The sequence below is a fragment of the Notamacropus eugenii genome, chromosome 2, assembly GCF_028372415.1.
Source record: "Notamacropus eugenii isolate mMacEug1 chromosome 2, mMacEug1.pri_v2, whole genome shotgun sequence".
NCBI lineage: Eukaryota > Metazoa > Chordata > Mammalia > Diprotodontia > Macropodidae > Notamacropus > Notamacropus eugenii.
This window is the reverse complement of record NC_092873.1, coordinates 394830601-394852036: the sequence shown is the minus strand read 5'-3', so window position 1 is coordinate 394852036 and position 21436 is coordinate 394830601. Positions and strand designations below refer to the sequence as shown.

The window sequence follows — 21436 nt, the reverse complement described above, 5'->3', positions numbered from 1 at the left end:
TTTTTACTTTATTTTTAAATCAAAATGAAGAAATAATTTGTATGTAGCACCAGACTTAAGACTGTCTTTGTCTGGTGTGAGCTAAATATTGAAAACTTTTGTTCAAATTTAAACATTCAATATCAAAATTAAGTTTTATATGATTATTTCATTGTCAGACAACTTCCAAGTTGTATCTTTTTTTCATTAAAAGTATTACTTAGATTCAGCAAAATTTATAAAGCAAAGAAATTTAATATGATATTTTGCAGATAATAATATGCATATAAAGTTTAGTAGATTACTTCTTTCAGTTCTTACTCTGAATGTCCCACATAAAATATCTGTTATTATTTTTACCATCAGACATGCTTAGAGTTACCTTATGAGATTCTTTTACAGAGAACTCACACAAGGAAAGTGCTGACACAGATATTAGAAGAAGTGATACAAGGACATTCAGATATCTGTCTGAAGGACTTTAGTATTGATTGTCAGATATGGGAGATGCTAGCACAGGAGCACCTAGCAGGGTGTGCCAGCATCAAAGAAAATGCTTAGATGTAGAATAAAATTTCATATTCTATAATTATAATTAATGTATATTTTAATTTGTAACTTTTGAATAAAAGATACTCTAGTTTTATATTACAAATACTTAATGAATAAATCTAAACACTATTAGGAGTAGTATTACTTTTTGGAGTTCAAAACACTGTTGTTGTTGAAGGGGGTTCGTGGAACAAAAATTTTGGGAACCACTGGATTAGAGGAATAATAGACTCATTTCTAGAGGTAGAGGGTACTTAACAAAGACTGGTTAGAGTATTTGCTGGTTTCTACTCAAAAGAGTTAAATAGATAGAGGAGGGAAAAGGTGCCTATATATCAAACTCAGTTTCATAAAGAAGGAAGAATATAACTGAGATGCTCAGGAATTCACAGGAGACAATGTCCAAGGAAGGAGTCAGTAGTGAAATCAATATAAAACCCATGGCTTAAGATGTCTATATATAAATAGCCAGACGAAAAGCAAAATGACTGGAGACTCTAGCATAAGGAAGTAAATTTCATCTCGTATATATCAGTGAATCTTGGTGGGAAGAAACCTCTCACTCAGGTGTGGCTCTAGATGGGTACATTTTATTAAAAAGAAACAGGATAGGTAGGTAAAGAGGTGAATGTTGTAGCATTATTTATTAAAAAAGGTATGCTCATGTGAAGAAAACCAGAGATTATAGAAAGGAAGCTTGATAGAGAGTGTTTGCATCAATGGCTAGATTTATTTTAGGCCCCTTTTAACTCTGTGTCTATGATTTTATGAATACCAACAGAGACAAAACAATTGATTTTGGCATAGGATCATGCTACAAACAATCTGGGGGAAAAGTAAGAAGGAGATGAGTTTTGAAAAAAAAAAGAGCATCAAAGCCTGGTGCCGAGGCATGACATAGTACTGGTAAAGTACTTCAAATATCTGAACACCTTTGTGAATATTCTGCAAAAATTAGATCAGCTATTAGTTTCTTGACTTGCCTTAATGATAATTTCATCCTTCAAAAGGTGGAGGAACCAACAAGGAAGCATTCTTTTCTGGATCTGATTTTCATTAATGAGAACTGGTTGCTGGAATGCAAGTGCATTTTTTATGAGGCTCACTTTAGATAATGGATAAAAAGCACTTTGCAAACCTTAAAACATTTTATAAATGCCAGCTATTGTTGTTAACTTACAGTCACTAAGCATCTTGTCTGATGATGACTATATACACTGAGCTTTCTAACCTTCTGAGTTTAAGCTGTCTTTATAGAACAACAAAAGGATTTGCTAGTAAATGCTTAATAACTTGACTCTCCAAGGAGGAAAATATGTACACATACTTTTAAACTTAATCTACATTGTCAATACTTATTTAAATCTAGACAGTCAACAAAACAATGAATCAAGCCCAGATTTGATGGCTGATTTCTTAGGTGTAAGCACTTACACTGCAAATTTCACTAACAGTCACTCTCCCGCACATCCCTGGGTAGAAATAACAAGAACATTGAAAGGATTTGTGATAGACAAGAAGAACGGGCATAATTTGAATATAGAACTGACATACTTTCCGGGAATACTGGGTTTGTCATTTTGTACTGAGCATTAAACATAATGCTTGTAAATTAAAGTTTGCCTGTATTCCTCATACCTGGATTGAATTTGAAAGGTTTTCTTAATGGTATTCAGTTCTTTTTCTTAAAATTGCATTGACAAATTTTACGTAGTAGCCTTCTTAATATAAGAATTTAATATGGTAAATTTTTATTAATTTTCTTACAGAGATAACATTCCAGGAGATTTGTACTTGGTGCTCTAGTGAGAAATCTCTTTATGTAAAAATACTAGTTTTTATGAGAAGTGTAGTAATTCCTTAAATATTTTTGAAATCATTTTATTCTAATTATGCCACATACGCTTGAGTGAATGGTTTGTTTGCCTTCGTATGGTACTTACATTCATAGATATTGACTAAATAACAATAGAAATTTGATCTAAGTTTAAAGTATATGTCATTTTTGTAGTTGTTTCTGAAGATATATTTTAGGCTTTGAGGAAAATCTCACATTTCCATTAGTGTCAAGATAGCAATTCAGGTTTTCCCAGGTACCATTTGTGATGAAATACTTCTACCAAAACGTACTTCTCAAACAAGTGTGATGCCCAGATATTTTGAAGAACTGGAGAAGCATCTAGAATGAATAATTGAAGATAACTCCAAGTTGGCAAGCCTGAGTTAGTGGAAGGATGCTATTACCCTTGACAGAAACAAAGAAATTAAGAAAAGGGATTGAGTTTAAAGAGAGAGATGATTAAGTTCTGTTTTGGACATGTGAAGTTTGAGATGCTTACCAAGACATCCAGTCATCAATGACCAATTAGCAACTGAGGATACAGGACTAGAGCTGAGAGAGGCTAAGATTGGATGTGTAGGTCTTGTTATCCGTGTATGTACAGATAGTTGAACCATTAGGAGCTGGTGAAGATATTAAGAGATTACAAGTGAAGAGAGCCTCTTGCTACCTGTGTTACCTTGGGCAAGTTATTTAATTTCTTTTTGACTTTGGTTTCCTCATTTGTAAATGAAAGATTATACTAGGTGTTAATCTCTAAGGTCTTTTCTAGCTCTTAATTTGTGAAACTGTGACTTCAATTACTACATATCATTGTATGTCCACTTCAACCCTGTGAAGTAGGAAAAGTGGTAATTATTATCCTTATTTGATTGATGAAGTAGTACTAAAATAGAAGCAAAGTAACACATCTAAGGTCACTAATTGGTGGCAAAATCAGGCCTAGAATTTATCTTCGTATGTTCTCTTCTCACTAGACTACAGGATGTGAAACTAATTTTAGTTTATTTAGTTTGATTTTTTTTTATTATTTAGCAAAATTTTAAGAAAAGATTTAAAATTTATTTTTATGGGTTTTCTTTCTCTTTGTTTTAAAGGATTTTATTTTGTTTTCTTCATTTTGTTTTTGAGATGAATACTTTTTATACCACGGTATTTTCTTGTTGGTATGCTCTAACAAAGTGACTTCATCAGTTAAGAGTACTGCCCTAGAAACCAGCATGCAGTTTCATACAATTGTACTATTCCTAGTATCCTATTTGAATATTAATAGACTTCTGATATTCATATTAATGACTTTCTGTGATAGTATAATAAAGACACAGTCCATGTTCACAGTTTCTTAAATATTTATCTCTTCCCCAGTGTAGAACCTTACTTTGGTTGCTATGTTTTCTTTCCTAACAGAATTTTCCATTATATATTTTTTAGAAATTTCCAAATGCTTTTGAGTCTTATATATCTTGACTACAGTATTTTGTTTTTTAATTAAAAAAATTAATTAGGCATTAATATCTGACACATAGCAGGTGCTTACTAAATATTTACTGATTGAGAGATTTTTTTCCATGCTGCTACATAGATTATAGGAATCATATGATTAAGATTTCTATGGCAAAGCACATCTAAGGAATTAATGGGAGCACATCATTATGAGGTGTTGCCCTACCATCTGACTTGTCCAAGCCGCAACACTCAATGCCAATTACACCAGTAAATGACTCAATTAGATGATTTGCTAAGTTTTCAAGTCTTCTACACAATCATTTTGGAAGAGGAGAGGCCCTTCAGAACCTTCTTTTATATTCCTTTTAAATCAAGGCCTCTAAAATGACTATTAAATCTCTGCCCACAGAAGATAATCTTTTAAGGAAAAGGGCTTTTATCTATCCTGACATAGGAAAAGTGTCATAATCATATTTCTTAACTCATTTCATCCAAAGAATTTAAATTAGCAGGTCACCGTCTTTGGGGATTCTGATAGTTAATGTCTGTTTTCTTCGAATTGGAGAGCAGTTGTGTCTACCTGTATAAATGATGCCTAATTTAGTGTGATCTTATTTTTATGTGTGCATAACTCTTGTAATTGTGAAGTATTTATATTGTCTTAAAGACAAGCCATTATCAATAGCTGTTGTTTAAACAGACTTTCCAACTTTTTTGAAACTGAGGAACAATATTTTTTTTTTTTTTGCCTTGTGACCTCTGTGACTCTCCAAAGTTAAGGTGTTATGCATAACACTTTTACACACAGCCTCTCATTTGATGCCTACAATCAGCCTGAGAGCCATTAGGAAGAGATGTTATCTCCATTTTTTTTAAGATATGAGAAAAATGGAGTGAAGTTAAATGGTTTCTTCAAGGTCATACAGATATCTGGGAGTAGAAAGACCTTCTGACTGCTGCCTAATACAATGCCTTTTTCATTTCGTCATTTTGTCTTCTAAAAATAGGAAATCATTTAGTAAGTGCTTACCATGTGCCAACACAGTACTGGAGACCAGATACAAAGACTTAACCTCTGCCTGTAAGGAACTCACATTTTATAAGGGGAGACAACATGTGCACATAATATGAAAAGTAGTGAGGGGGGAGAGACATTATCAACTAGGAGTATCTGAAAATGCTTCTTGTGGAAGGTATTGGCCTAGGATAATGAAGCTACTGGCAGGATGTTGAAGTTCACAGAAGTGCAGCAGGAAATAACAAGATGGCTCCTCTGGGTGCCATTTTTAAATGGAGGATCTGTACTTTACCAAGCCTCAGCCTTGAATTATTTCCATTACCTGCTGCATTTGCTCCTTCACACATGCTGCTGAATGAAGGTAGAGAAAATCACACAATATTCTAACTGGATCCACAACAAATTTTACATTACGTAATCTCAACTACTCTATAACTACTTCCTAGACAATCATTTTACGCCTCCTCAATTAACTTGCTTTCGCATTCACTGAGGCATTTCTAAACCTTTTCATTCCTCCTTAAACCTCCTGTGTCTCTCCCTGTCCTACCCTCCCCCTAAGAACCTTGCCTCATTTTTTAAGGGGAAAAATGAGACTGTTCACTGAGAACTCGGTCTTTTCCCTTCCTCCTTTTCTCATATCACTCAAATGCCTTCTGCCACCAATTCTTCCTTCACCATCTCACATGAAAGGGTAGTGCTTTGGCTTTCTAAGTCTGTCTTTTATATATACAATTGATCCCATTCCATTGCATCTCCTCTACCAGGTTACTTCCTCTGTCATCCTCACTCTCTCACTTACCTTCAGTCTCTCCTTTTCTACTGGCTTCTACTGCACCCTACCCATACCAATATGTCCATGTCTGTACAGTTCCCAAAGAACTCTTAATTGATCTATCTGTCCCTAACTATTGGCCCATATCTTTGATGCCTTTTGTGGCTAACTTCCTTAAGGAGACTATCTGCAATAGGTATCTTCACTTCTTCTCCTCTCACTCTTAAGTCTCTACAGTTTGGCTTTTGATAACCAAAATTACTTTCCCCAAATTTACCAGTGATTTTTTAGTTGCCAAAGCCAGTGTCCTTTTCTCAGTCTTCATCCTTCTTGAACTCTCTGCAGCCTTTGATGCTCTTGATCAACTTCTTCTCCTTGACACTTTATTCTTTCTAACTTTTCAGGACATACTACTCTCTCAGAGTTCTCCTACCCATCTGACCATTCCTCTCTTTTGCTGGATCTTCATCTAGGTCAAGCTGGTAAACCTTAGATGCCCTCCAGGACTTTCTTCTGAGCCCTCTTCTCTTCTCTCTCTATACTATTTCATTTGTTGGTATCATCAACTCTCATGTATTTAATTACTATCTCTATGCTGATGATTCTCAAATCTACATTTTCAGTCTGAATCTCACTGCTTACCTGCAGTCTCACATCTCTAACTGTCTTTTCAGACATCTTAAACTGGATATCCAGTAGACATCTTAAGTATGTCCAAAACAAAGTTCATACTCTTTCCCCCAAACCCTCTTACCTTTCCTATGACTGTCAGGGGCATCACTGGGCTCCTAGTCCCTCTGGCTAGGAACCTAGGTGTCTTCTTGGATTCTTTTCTATCTCTGTCTCTCACAATCCTCTCCCTTTTTCTGTATCCAGTCTGTTGCCAAGCTCTGTTAATTTCACCTTTGCAACAACTCTTGAATTTCTTTCCTCTGATGCTGCCACCAGTCTGGTGCAAACTCTGATCTTCTTATACTAAACTGATGATTGATTTTCCTCTATAAGTCTTCCCTCACTTAAGTCCATCTACCATTAAAACACTAAAGTGATTATCCTAAAGAGCAGGTCCAACTGTATGACCTTTGTTTACTCAGTAAACTCTGTTGCCTCCTTTTGACATCCAGAATTCTTCATAAACTGCTTTCTCTCCTTGTCTTTCTAGTCTTTTTACACCTCACACCCCCATGTGATCCAGTGACATTGGCCTCCTTCCAGTTGCTCACAGAAGACTCTCTTTCTCCAGACTCTGAGTGTTTTCAGTGATCATTTCCTGGAATGCTGTCCCTTCTCATCTCTGCCTTCTGGATTTCCTGGCTACCTTCAAGTCCCAGCTAAGAGCCTACTTTCTATAGGAAGTCTTCTCTATCCTTCTTAATTCTAGTACCTTCCCTAATGATTATTAACTATTTATCTTATATTACTTCTTCATACATAGCTGTTTGCATGTTGTCTCCACCATTCCATTTTCAGCTCCTATAGGACAAGGACTGTCTGTTGCCTTTCTTCGTATCGCCAGTACTTAGGCACAGTCCCAGGTGTGTAGTAGGCACTTAATAAATGCTTATTGACTGACTGATTTGAACTTACATGATTTAGTATTATATGAGTTAGAAATTGAATGTATATGTAAAGGAGAGTGAGTCAGTAATAACGCTAAGGTTTTGAAAGTGAGTAAATGGTGTTTTCACTGATGGATATAGTGAAATACAAAATAGAACAGGTTTTAGGGGAAGATTAATACATTTAATTTAAGGCATAATGATGTTGGCAATATTCTCTAGGCAGATGGAGTTTAGGAGATAGGTCAAGAATGGAGATGTAAATTTGGAAATCTTCATAGAGGAGATAAATTGAGTGTCTGAGAGTGAGTGAAATTTTCAAATAAAGTGAAAAGAGAGGAAAACCAGGGGTATCACTATGAATAACACTTACCTTAAGGGCGACAGAAGAAAATGAGTAGCTAAAGTAAGAGACATAGAAGTAGTGTTAGGGAAAAGCAAGAGAGTCAGTATAATATGATATCTCTAAAAGCAAGGATGTATTCAGGAGGTAGTAGTCAACAATGTGAGATGGTGTAGAGAGGTCAGGACAGATGAGGACTGGGAAAAAGCCATTGGATTCAGGAATTAGGTAGTCATTAATGACTTTTGTTTCAGCAGAATTGGGAGTGGGGACAGGCTGAGGAGTCTTGAAACCAATTTAGAAATCCTTAGAAACTGAGTTGAGTAGCAGATGGAATGAGAAAGTGGAAGCACTGGTTATAATAAAAATTTTTCTGTGACTTTTTTCAGGGAAGGAAGAGGAGACAGCAGCATAACTAACTGATAGATTTCTTATAGCACTTTGTTTGTTCTTCTTTGTGTATTCTAGTTTTCATTATTATTTTGGCACATTATGTGTCACCTTATAAATTGTAAACTCCCTAGAGGTATAGGTATGTTTGCACCCATTTTTGTATTTCCTCTCAGTGTCTGACTTATTGCTTTGGACATCAAAGGTATTCAAGTAGATGTTTATTGAATAAATAATGACATTGCCGAAGGAAACACTCCTCACTCAACCAGAGAATCTGTAGAGTTCTATCTACACCTCAAGGCTCATGTAGAAAGAGGAAAAAATTAATTGAGTTTGTCAGTGAGATTGTCAAGCCTGGAAAGTATAGAGTGAAATGATGAAACACGATTGTGAAAGATAAATGAGAATGTATGAATAACATTTAGAATGAACTCTTTTCTCCTTGACCGCAGTCTAGTAATAAATCATTTTTTTTAAAAGTACAGTCTTTATATTTTGTGCACTATATATTTTTTTTAACTTGCTCTTTAAACTTATTCTGAAAATATTTAACTTTTAATGGGACTTGGTGGGACTTTTTGGTGGATGGGTTTGTTTTTTCAATTGAAACATGGGTTAGGCAAACAGAGATGTAAGGGAGTAAGCAGGTTTGCTTAGTTTGATAAATCTAGTTTTGGATTTGTTTGGTTTGTTTTTTTTTTTCTAGGGGTTCTAGAAAATGAATATTTGAAGAGCTATCCAGTGAAACTTGTTCTTGGCCCCAGTGGGCAGCACTGGAGCAGTGGTTGGAAGTTGCAAAAAAGACAAGTTTAGTGAGGGAAAATTTCCAAACAGTTTCAGCTGTGGAATGGACAGCAGTGCTTAAATGGTGGGTTCCTTCTCAGTAGAGTACTCTATGCAAAGGCTAGATAACCACTTGTAAAGTGAGATGTTGAGGAGATTCCTGGTAATATGCAGATTGAACTAGCTTACCTGTCAAGCCCCCTTATACTCTTAATCTCTTGATCTTTGAATGATAGAGATAAAAAGAATAGATGGCACAAGGTAGGAAGATTTGATGTTTTTATAATTAAGTTGGGCATGCCCATATGTAAGTGTAATTTTACTTGTTTGATTCCTGGTTTAGACATAAAATTTATTATCTGAAAGTTTTTTTGAATCTCATAATTCTAATTTTATTTAAATGTATGACTTCAAAACGAATTTTCATTATGAGATTGAGGAGTAAACTAAAATGTTGTTGTTGTGTTTGTCCTTTGTCCTTCGTTCTCAAAGAGGCCCATGACATCAAGATGATGACTTAACTTGCAGTTGACTTTGATTTGAGTGAGGGCAGGCAGTGCAAGGTCACCAACTTCACCATCTTCTCCTGAGCCATCTGGGTCCAGTGGCCTGATATTCATCAGGATGACTGGAGATGGCCCAGCAGACACTGGGAGATTCTGGCCCTTACCACATTCTCACTTTGACATTATTGTTATGTGAAACATGAAAGCTAGATTTACATGTAGCAGTAGAGAGGTCAGGTTTGTAAAATTAGGCCTTTTTGAGAATATGTCTAAACCAGTGTTTCCATTTTTAGTATCAGATTATGAATACTATTTGCAAACTTTTTACGATCCTTCTTACATATGTGCATGACATAGACATGTATCCATATATGCGTATTGTGTTTGTATGTACATATATGTAAATGGTTTAAGTTCTGTCTAATAAGAAAAAAGAGCCAGCATTTATAATGCTTTAAGGTTTTTGCAAAGCACCTTACAGATATCTCATTTGATCCTCACAACAACCCTAGGAGGTATGTGCTATTGTCATCCCCATTTTATAGATGAGGAAACTGAGGCTGATGAGTTAAAGCTAGGATCAAGCACTATAATTATCTGAGGCCAAACTTTAATTCAGTTCCCAGAGAAATTTGTTTTATTCTTGCATTTGATAAGAGTGTGGCAAAACTTTATTAAACCTATACTGTTCTAATTTTATTTAAACTTTACCAGATCCTTGGGAAAAAAGTATCTTCAAATTATTGTAACCTTTGGTTCAATGTGATGTATTGCCAAGGCAATATTCACAGCACTGGTGGTAACTATAATATGCTGGTGTAGTTCTCAGTTGCAAAGTATAACAGAATTATTCAAACACCAGAAAGCCAAATCCCCAAATCAGAAAACAAAATCAGTCATAGTGACCAAGAAGTCAATACACATTATCCCCACAGGGGGCAAAGTCATTCCCAAGCCTCCCTGCCCTTTGCTGTGGCCTTCCCACAAACAAACAAACACTCAGGAGCTTAAGCCTTGCCTGCCCAGCTCTGACTAGCCTGACCAACTTCCTCCCAGCTATGCTCCACCCTTCCTGTTCAACCTGTTCAGCAAGCTTCTCCCCCCACAAGTGACTTAGTTTTCCTTGTGATTTAAGTAGGTCACATGGACCTGTTAATGAATGGGAAAGATTTTCCCATTTAAATTACCATTACACATGATGAAGTGGAAAAATAGCAGCAATGACAAAGAAAGGCAACAAATATTTATTAACCACTTAATACATGCCAAACACTGTGCTAAGCTGTAAAAGCAAAAAGAAAGATATTCCCTGCTCCCACAGAGCTTACATTCTAATGGAGGAGGACAACACATAAAAAAGAAGTGAAGGGATCAGAGGCCAGCAGAGTTTTCCATGCTGTAACCTTGGTGTCAGAATCAGAGCTGGGAAGATAATGAAGCCTGTATGGCAGAGGGATGTTAGGTTGAAGATATCCTAGGCGCTGCAGGGAGTTCCAGGGAGAAAGGGCGTTTGAGGCTTGGTGGCAAAATTCAGTAAGAAGCAGGGGATATAAATAGTAATTTTAACTAGTATTTATATAGTACTTTCAAGTTTGCAATACATTTTATGTATGTTATCTCCTTTGGAAAAACTACTGGAATTGAAGTGAAATGAGTTTGATTTTGAGGCTCAGTTGTGCCATTAGCTATAGGATCTTGAACAAGTTACCCTTTTAAAACTTCAGTTTGTGTGGGATGGCTCAGGTCCCTACATAAATCAATTACTCAGAGGCCTCTCAAAGTGATGACAGAAAAGAGATTTATTCTATTCTCGAGAATCTGGACAATCCTACAGCAGTTCACCTGGAGTAGGAAAGCCAAAGCCAAAGAACAGGACAGTGATTTATATAGACCCTAACGAAAGTCCCTCCTCCCCCCACTGACCATTATCCTCATTAGCTGAGAATATGGTCTTACATTCTAGACACGAAATCTAACCAATCCCTTTTGAAATGAAGACATCGAGGAATTATGTAAGTTTTGTCCAATCATTGAGACCCTAATACACTACACAGTTTTATATCCTTATATGGAACTATTCTATTCTAAAAATATTGTAACCTTGAGCCTTTAGGCCTTACCTCACCCCTGGGAGAAAAATTACAATCTGAGAAGTCTTCACTAAGTCTATCCCACTCAAGTTTTTCTTATTTCTTAAATAGAGATAATATTATTTGTTTTATCTATTTCACAAAGTTGTGTCAAATGAGAAAATGTATTTAATATATTTACTGTTCAGTGTAGAGCACTGAATTAGTTATTATTATGAGGTCATAGCTGGTACTACATATTCCATATGTAACCTTGACATCTTTTTTTCTTCTCCTACAAGATTTCCCTCCTCAATGAGGGAGCTCTATTGTGTCTTAGAGTTTACTGAAACAGGCACACGCCCTCATATTTTTGCTGATACCCATTCATTAATAAAGCGAAAGACAAAATAACAAAATTTGATGAGTTTTGAGGTCTTTCCAAAAGTTTAGAAAAGCATCAGTTATTTTTTTCTTTTAAGTAATAGTATTCTTTACTGCCCTGATAGTGCCAAAGGAGAAACTGTTTGCTTTCAAGAACTTTTCTTCTTTTTTCTACAGATAGGCTTAGAGCTTCAAAGATGGTTTCCCCCATATTTGGCAGTCCTGCTTTGCCTTTTAGCTAATACATCCTTCGGAGTGAGGAATAATGTGTATAAGAGGGCCTCTGTCAGTGCTTTTTTGTAATATTGTTCTACCCTATTTCAACCAAGACCTGCTATATTATCATTGGTGGTGGGGTACAATGGATTATCTCAGTTAATACTTGGAATGCCAACAGCATTAATTCTTGTGAACTTTATTCTCCTTAACAGATAACTGGAGAGGTTAAAAACTTTGGATGTATGAGAAAAAAGACTACAGAGATTTTGATATCTCAAAAAGCTACTCAAACCAGTTCCTCAATTGGAGGACACCTCTTAGTTTCTAATTTGACTACCATCAAAAGAGCTGCTATAAATGTTGTACATATAGAGCCTTTTCTTCTTTCTTTGAACTTTTTGGGAGTATAGGTGCACTAGCTGTTTAATTGAGTCAAAGGGTTTGTATAGCTTAGTACCTTTATGTGGATATAGTTCAAAATTGCTTTCCAGAATGACTTCTTGACCAATTTGTAGCTTCACCAATAGTGCACAATGATTAGATGTAGGGCTGGGGAGAAAGGGGGAAGGAATAAGCTTTTATATTGTGCCTACTCTGTGCTCAGGACTATTTTAAGGCTTTGTGAATATTATCTCATTTGACCCTTATAATGACCCTCTGAGTCTGGTGCTGTTGTTCTCATTTTAAGTTAAGGAAATTCATGGCAGTCAGAGGTAAAGTGACTTGAAAATCACATAGCTACTAAACCTCTGAGGTTGCATTTGAACTCGGGTCTTCCTGATTCTAGGGACCTATTACCCTATTTACTGCACCACCAAGTTGCTGTGTGCCTCTTTTCCTTTAGCATCTCCAAAATCTGTCATTTTCCTCTTTTGTCATCTTTGTTGGTCTGATTCCAGGTGGAACCTCAAAGTTGCTTTAATTTTATTTTCTCTTGATTATTAGTTGTTTACAGCATTTTTTCATATGACCGTTGATAGCTAAGATTTCTTTCTTTGAAAAATGCCTGTTCATATCGTTTGACCCAAGATGGTTTACATGTGGAATTTAATGTCCTTCTAACTTTGTTTTGTCTAATATAGTTTTTATAAAATAAAATGTCAGAATTTGGCCCATTTAACATTAGGCCTTGTGGGAAGAACTTAAATAATTTTTCAGACGTACTGTGACATTTTCTTAGATGATGTGGTAGGTTCTTGATAGTGAATTTATAAAGCTGTCCTGTGTTTTTTCTTTTAGTAATAACACAACTACATTTATTGTTTTGGGAACTGATTGATAGGAAAATAATGGAGAGATTAAATATTCATTATGTTTTTCTTTTTCAGGCCATTGATGAGCCTCCTTATTTGACAGTGGGCACTGATGTGAGTGCTAAATACAGAGGAGCCTTCTGTGAAGCCAAGATCAAGACCACAAAGAGACTTGTCAAAGTCAAGGTATTTGGATTTTCTTAGCTATATATAATGTGAACATGGGTGTTCAGAATATTATTTAAATTCTAACTTCTGTGAAGTTTGAGAGTTTTTTCCTCTTGAGTATTATCTGATATACCTAAGAGTAATCACTATAAAAAGTATAATAAAACAAATTGTTAATAACAATTTAGTATCTAATTGGAATAAAGTTAGGTGATTATTATAATTATCTAATGTGGCAATGCCATTTTCCATTCAGTTTTAATGCTTGTATTTAGAATCATGAATCTTAAAACTAGAAGGAGGCTTTAGAGATCATGTAGTGTAAACCTCCTTATTTTATTGTTAGAGAAAATTCATAGGATTAGATTTAGTTGTTTACTAACCTTTGCCTGTTGAACTTCTTCCCTATCTGTGAAGATTTTCAGATCTTTAAATTCTAGGCTGACCATTTGTTGGGAATATTGTAGATTGGACTAAATGACTTCTCTAGTTTCTTCCAACTCCAAAAGACTGTAGTTCTATTAAAAATTATTAAAGTACCTTATTTAAAAAAAAAAACTGAGCATTTATTTTAGTCATAAAAGATTCATTATGTAAATTAGTTTTTCATGCTCAGGTAATGTATTACAGTAGCTACTTTGTTAACAAGTTGTGGATTCCAGATAAAACCCCCAAAACCTTTGGTTAAGTAAAATATATGAAGGTAAATCGGTACACATAATCACATGCACATATGTACTGATACACACATGTATGTTTATGCATAACTGAAAATCAGAAGACTGTAATTATATTCATAACTGTTAATAATTTGTTGTACATGTGTATAATTTAAATACTATAGAAAAGGCTCTGAGCCCTTTCCTTCTCTCACTTCACATAGCTATAATCTTCTTGTAATTGAAATTTGTGACTGACTTTCTGAAGGTAATAGGAGAAGAGCTGTTCACCAGTTTTAAAACTCCCTTCATTTATAAACACAGGAGAAGGGAGGTGCTATCCTGTATGGAGAAATGAACAGAATTCTTTATTCTTTTACCTGCTTTTCCAGACATTTCATATTAGTCCCATTCACGGGGCCTATTTTCCAGCCAAACTGATGTAATAACTTGTTCCCCAAACTCAGCATTTCCTTTCCTTTCACTTTTCCACTCCATTTGCATAGGCCACCTGACTAATACCACTTCTTAGAATTCCTAGGCTTTCTTCCAGCCCTGCTCAGGAGCGCCGCCTCTTAGGAAAAGCCTTTTTTTCATTTTTACCATTCAGTAGTTCTCTTCTTTCTTCTGGTTTAATTCTTTTTTCTTTGTCTCTATATCCTCAACAACTATCAGAATGTCTTATCCCTCATAAGATCTTAATAAATGTTTTTTATTTTAATTGAATTCCTATCTCTATTCCCTTTGTGTTACAACTGTTGCATCTTCTGAGTATTCTCCTTGTTTTCTGGAGAGTGAAGAGGCTACAGGAATTTACTCTCGCATTCCTACTCATCCTGGTTCCAGCAGTGTCCCCAGTATGGTTTACTGGCTAAAGTGCTGTGCCCAAAGTCTGGAAGACCTGAATTAAAGTCCCACCTCTGAGTCTGACTGGCTCTATGATCCTGGGCAAGTCACTTAACTTCTCAGTGCTCTAGGCAATTCTCTAAAGTTATAAATTGCAGAGAAGGTATTAACTTGCATTGATAGAGGAAGTTTCCTCATTAAATGCAGGTGTGGATGAGAGTGAGCAGATAGGTTGTAAGAGGACTTAGTATAGGGAACAGGAGAATAGCAAGAGTAGAAAAACAATTCCTCTCAGAGTATTCTTCTGATTTCCCTAATTGGGAATGTTGTTAGACTTTTTTTCTTTATTAAATATATCATTTCTTGCTGTGAATATTGAATTTGAGTGCTGTTGCTTGAAGTTATAGTAGTAGTTTTATTTGCCATAACATCTTGAATTATGACTTCATAAATGTTGTATGACAATTTATTCAAATATATTTATATAAATGGAATTACTTCCAGAATTTCTAAGGTTTATTTTACCAAGATCTCTCTCTTCAGCATATGATTTTATGGTAATAGAGCTCTCTATGTATACACTATAACATTACATTTCACATGAAGTATGAATTATAGCATTTTTATATTAGGAAGAATCTTGGATTAAAAATCAAGAGAACTGGATTTTTAGCCTTAGTTCTAACCATGATTAATTTGTCATCTTTGATAAATTACTAGATTTGAAATCAGAGGATATGTATGGCCTTGCTACTTACTGTTTGTAGCATCTTGAGGCTTCAGTTTTCTCATTTGTTAAAATGGTGGAGTTACTCTAGATCAAAAGTTTCAAACTTGTTGTCCATGAATTTGATATGTCTACTTAGCTACCTGAACCAGAATAAAATGTAATTGAGAAATGTTTAACGAAGTACACAAAAATACGGTACAGCATAGATGACGTTAAGTTGTGGTTTTCTACAAGTCAATATATGACCCACAGGGATATTTGCTATTTGAGTTTGATACCACTGCTCTAGATAACCTGTAAGGGCATTGCCACCTCTAACAATATATAACTTATTGACTTAAAAATACCCACTTTTGGTGAATATAATGAGAAAAATAAACTTGTTTAAGGAAAAAGAATTGTTTTAAAATCTCATTTTTTTCTAAGTACTCTTATGAGTATTAACATTATTATTAATCTGTAGATCCATGAGAATTTGAGCATGTATATTATGCACAAAATAGTGTTCACAATATTTTATGGTTGCAAATTTGGGCCAAAAAAATCAGTGTATTTTATAAGAAGGTTTCAAAATCTCTATATAATACAGTGTAACCACTTAAGAGATCATTTTCCCCAAACTCTGAATTTTCTGTGCACAAATTTTATATTGTCTATGGGAGAAATTTATTTTTAATCTACACCAGGAGATTGTAGGACAACTTGCATTAGATTCTGGAAAATGGCATGGTTATAAAGGGCATTGTGATGCTTTTATAGGAAAAAAAATTCGAGTGAAAAATTAACTTCTAAAACATCTTGAGATCTAATAGTGTTAGCACTGAGATACTTTATCCATGAAAGTCAACTCAGCCCTCCTGTGTTATTGAAGCTAGCTATCAAAAGAAAGTATCTGATCCATTGAATGAATCAGTTTTTGGGATAGGAAGATGGAGAAAGGACTAGAAAATATGAAAATAATTAATTGTATCTTCCCCCTTAGGATAAAACAGTGAGAGATTATCTCAGTGGAGGAGAGGTAGGGGAGTGGCATATAGATCATTTTGGTGACTCCTAAAGGTTTATCACATTTTTATCACTGAAGTGTTTGTTGGTTGTAGAGTGTTTTAAATTATTCAAACTAAGCATGTAATATAATTGCCATAGATTTTGATGGCAAGTGTACTGTATAAAAGCTGTAATTGATGATAGCTATCACAAAATCTCCTGACCCCAAACAAATGGTTTTAAAGAAGTAGTTTTCTTAAGCTACTTTTGCTCTAGCAGTTCAGGCTTCTCATGGATATTTTGTATGTCCATAGCCTGGAAATAGACATCATAGATTTGAAAGTAGCATGGAGTTTTTTTTTGTGTGTGTGTACCCTTTATATTGCATTCTATCTTAAATTTATGCTGCAGTGTGTTGTTATATACCTTGCTTGGGTAAAAACTGTAGAATAACACCTTTGACACTATATACGTTGTGCAAGAAAGGTATTGCAAATAACATGAAAAATGTAGAGCATTAATGCTTTTCTTAAATCTTCCATTTTTAGCATCATTGGGCCAAGTTTTATTCATTGAACTAATCTTAACCCTTACAGAATCATGAAGTGCTGTAATAGAATGAGACTTTTTCATCATCAGTATAAATAAAGCAAGGCAATGAAAGCATAAGTAACAGCACTGAACAAAGAATATGTTGTATCCTTAAACGTGGAGCAATTTAAATTTGAAATCATGGGGTTTTGAGTAGTTCAATGCACTTGGTCATGATTTTTTACGTGTATGATTTTCACTTAATCTATCCAAAACTGGGATTTTAAGTAAACTAAAACGCTGTTGGAAATTGAATGAATAAAAATTTAAATCACGTTTGATAAAAGAGAATAATACTTTATTAGGCTTGAAATTCTTGAGTTTATTTGTAAGTGATAACTAATTAAATTTGTAATCTCTAGGTAACATTTAGGCATGATTCTTCGACAATGGAAGTACAAGATGACCACATAAAGGGCCCACTAAAGGTAATTCATTTATTTGGTATCAAGTAGTCTTGATTAGGAAATGTCAGATTTGTTAAAAGTATGTTCTCAACTCAAATAGTTATCTGCAGTGCCTACATCTGCTTTGAATGTCTGTCTGCTTAGATTTTATAGTGGTTACTAACATATTAAGTATTAAGGAAATTAATAAGTTAATACACTCAATATTAAATAGTATGGAGCCAGAAATAATCACCTTACATGTGTGGAAATTAATGTTAATAACTAATAGTATGGAATGAAAAATGCATGATCATTTTATATGTGTGGAAAGATAAAATAATTGAGCAGATGAATGTTTCTCTTTTCTTAATTATTTGGAATATTACAAAGAAAGCACTTCTGTGATGAACAGCAATTTAAAAATAATAAACTATGATTTACTGAGTGTTAGATAGTTGTTGCCATTCCCTCATCTTTCATTCAGTACTTTGGATCTCTGATTTCATTGGTATGGACAGCTAGGTGGCAATGGATAGTGCTGTGGGCCTAGATTCAGGAAGACTGAGTTCATATCTAGCCCCAGATATGTATTAGATGTGTGACCCTGGGCAAATCACTTGGCCTCTGTTTGCTTCAGTTTCCTGTTCTGTAAAATGAACAGAATAATAGCACCTAACTTCCACGGCTATTGTGAGGATCAAATAAGATAATAAATGTAAAGCACTTTGTATGCTGCCTGGCACGTAGTAAGCGCCATGTAACTGCTATTATTATGGGAATATCCTAAACTGATGGAGATTACAGTATATCCACATCTTCTCCTCCCATGTAATTATTGACATTCTAGAAATCCTTCTTAGACCTAGTGTTCTGGGGACCTTCTGATTTTTTAAAAATTATTTTAGAAATGGCACTTTCCTGATCTGTTTTCCCTCACTTTTAGCACATGATCAGCCTACCACCCTTTATGATCATATGTGTCTAGAATATAATGACATTTATGCTGCTTTTTGCATGCCTGCTATAGTTTACAATGTATTGCAACTTACTTGCATTTACCATTGACCTTTTAAAATTTTTTTTTGCAATTATGTGGTATTGATTTCTCTGCGATCAAAAATACAAAGTACACAAAATCTAAAATACACAGCCATATCATAACCAGAACATTATTGTTGTTTTGAGAAAGAAAAAGAGAGATGGACTTTTGAAGTACTTTGGTATTGGAAAGCACAGTACCATTTCTCAGATAGGCCTAATCTCTGAATTCTGCTGCTCAGTTCTGGGGCATTTTATTGTCCATGTGAACTACGCATTAAGTAGATGAATGTACGCACATACACATGTTTGTGTGTAACATATTCAGTTTTGGCAGCTAGTTAACGGTTACACTGTGAGGTTCATTTACTTGCCCATGACCAAAAAACTACTATGTGTCAGAAATACCATTTGAATTTATGGCTTCCTGACTTCACTGCCAGCCCTCTATCTATAATACCACAGTGTCATCCACAAACAGGAATATCTAGAGAATTTTATCATCGATTCTTTGTGCAGCTATGAGAAATTGGATGGATAAAAAAATTCTGTTTGGAGTTTGCATGAGACATTCTTCTTGACATGGATGAGCCCTCTTGGTGAACATTCTTCTTTCTGATTTGTGTTTTCTTGTTGATGCTCAAATCACTGAACAAAGTTCACATTTGACATGGAAAATTTTATGAATTTAATGTATGGAAGCATCTTGTTTGAGGAGACTCTTTAATGCTACATTTTGCTGTAATAAGTTAAACAGATTTCTTGTAATCAACAAATAACAGACAGTGAACTCTTCTCTTTTCAGTGCATTGCAGTTACTTGGAATGTGAAGATGTTTTTTGAGAAAATAATATGTCAAAGTCTGTTTCCTTCACATCATATTTTAGAAAGAGTAGAGTTAAAGCAAGGAGAGGTTTGAGGTTTAAAATTCACCTCTAATTCTTATTAAATGTATGTCCATAGACAAGCCATTTAGCTGTTTCTCATCTATAAAATGGTAAGAATGTTATCTACCTCATAGTCATTGCAAGAGTCAGTTGAGGGAGTACATGTGAAGTACTTTATCAGTCTTAAAGCACCATGTAAATGTCATATGTTATTATCAAGATAATCCTTCACATATTACACACACATGCATATACATCTTTTACATTGCTATAAAGATTTTTTAGAGATAATAAATTAGACACATTGATTAATTGCCACTGGTTTCTGAGTAATCTTCTTTGGCAGTAGTAATGCCCATGATCTGCTTTGTTTCAGGGTTTGTATAGGGGGAGAATCTTTGTTATGTCTTGAAAATTCATCCTCTCAAAACCTCTAAAATTGTGTTACTATCGACATGGATTTCATCTGTCAAGTCTATCATTCTTTCCAACTTCAAATAAAATTCTTAATTGAAATTTTTATTTGGAAAATTTATGCCAGTGTTCAAACAAGCAATTTGGGGAGTAGTTTCAGTGCTTGGAGTTTAAGCATTTTAGTTGTATTTGATGGTTAAAGTACATTCTGGTCTTATGGAAACATTCTGGAAATAAGATTTTTAAAAATTTCATGGGTAAATATTTGTAGATTTGCAAAAATAATTACTTCTGGTTTTCTCAGTCATTCATTGGTACTGATTTTGTAGTTGTTTCCTTTTCCCATACTTACATGTGCACACACCACACAAGCACACTCAATAACATTATGTGTTAAGTACACCAACATTCTTTTTCTTTGATTCTCTAATTCATTTGTTATTTTTTGGGTGCAGAAGAATGATGGGCTAGAGGTTTTCAGAGTCAACTCTAAATAATTGAGAGGTGGGATCTGAAGTGGGTTGATGGGGGAAGAAAGTTACCTGTTCAAGTTGTCTTTCTCCTTGCCAATTGCTCCTTTCATGTCATTCTGTTTCTGATTTGGAATTTCTTATTTCATTAAAAAGTATTCCCTTGATTTGTTTTTAATTCCTTTGTTTGTGACTAGGAGTCAAACCACTGATTTCTTATCAAGAGGAGTACAGCAAATTTAAAAATTATTATTGCATCTATTTTATTGATTGGGACTTCCTAGAATATTCAGTTCCTTACAACTCAGTGATGCAGAGGTAGTTTCTGGTTAAAATGTTCCTAAAGAAAATAAATTAGATCTTCCAGAGAACATAATTATTTATATTTGTGTACACTTTCAGAAATTACAAATTAATATATTTACTTAAATCATACCCAGATCATTTGAGTAGAAAATAAACAGATTAATAAAGATCACTCCATATTTCTAGGTTTTAGTCATATGTTTTAAATTTATTTTAGTTCACTTGATCTTTTCCCCCATGGTTCATACAGTTTTAAGCAGAATAAGCCTGATCAGCATTAAAACTGCTGTCCACTTTCAGAAAGGATATAAATGTGGTTATGTCCTATATTCTTTATCCACTGAAAGAGGTTTTATGTATTCATTAACCAAGCATCTTAGATTTGGTTGAATTTTTGATGGAAAGTAATTCTTATGTCTAGATTTGGGTAATATTCTTCACAGACCAGTTTAAATAGTTTGGCATGATTTTTAAAGAAAATTTGGGAACTTTTTTGTGTGAAATTGCTTACTGACTCAGATTCTTCAGTTAAATTTATCATAACATCACATGTGGGGGGAAATGGCTTTGAAATACCGTTTGAGAAGAGAAGCCCCCCCAAATGAAAAATAAGTTCAAATAATTATGAGGAATTTTTAAAAAGTCTTATTTAAAAAATTAAAATAAGAAATATGCATGTATTTTATTTAAGCAGTTTAAAAAACAACAACAACATATTTTCATTTTGGTTGGTTGATCATGAATTTTGATGCTATGGCATGTTTTTCCTCTCTTCATTGTCTATAGTCTGCTTTTTGGTAACATGATAGCTTTCAGAGCTTAGAATTACGTG

General features: G+C 34.5%; 1 protein-coding gene across 7 annotated transcripts in view; it reads left to right on the top strand.

Moving 5' to 3' along the window:
- Positions 1-21436, top strand: part of ARID4B (AT-rich interaction domain 4B) — a 241013-nt gene that overhangs the window by 89865 nt on the left and 129712 nt on the right. For all 7 annotated transcript variants that reach the window (XR_011975434.1, XM_072647526.1, XM_072647529.1 and 4 more), the window contains exons 3-4: positions 13195-13305; positions 17463-17528. Coding sequence is in view for 6 of the 7 variants with exons in the window: in XM_072647526.1 (XP_072503627.1) it covers positions 13195-13305; positions 17463-17528 (177 nt within the window). In the remaining variant the exon portion in view is untranslated. The remainder of the gene's footprint in view (positions 1-13194; positions 13306-17462; positions 17529-21436) is intronic.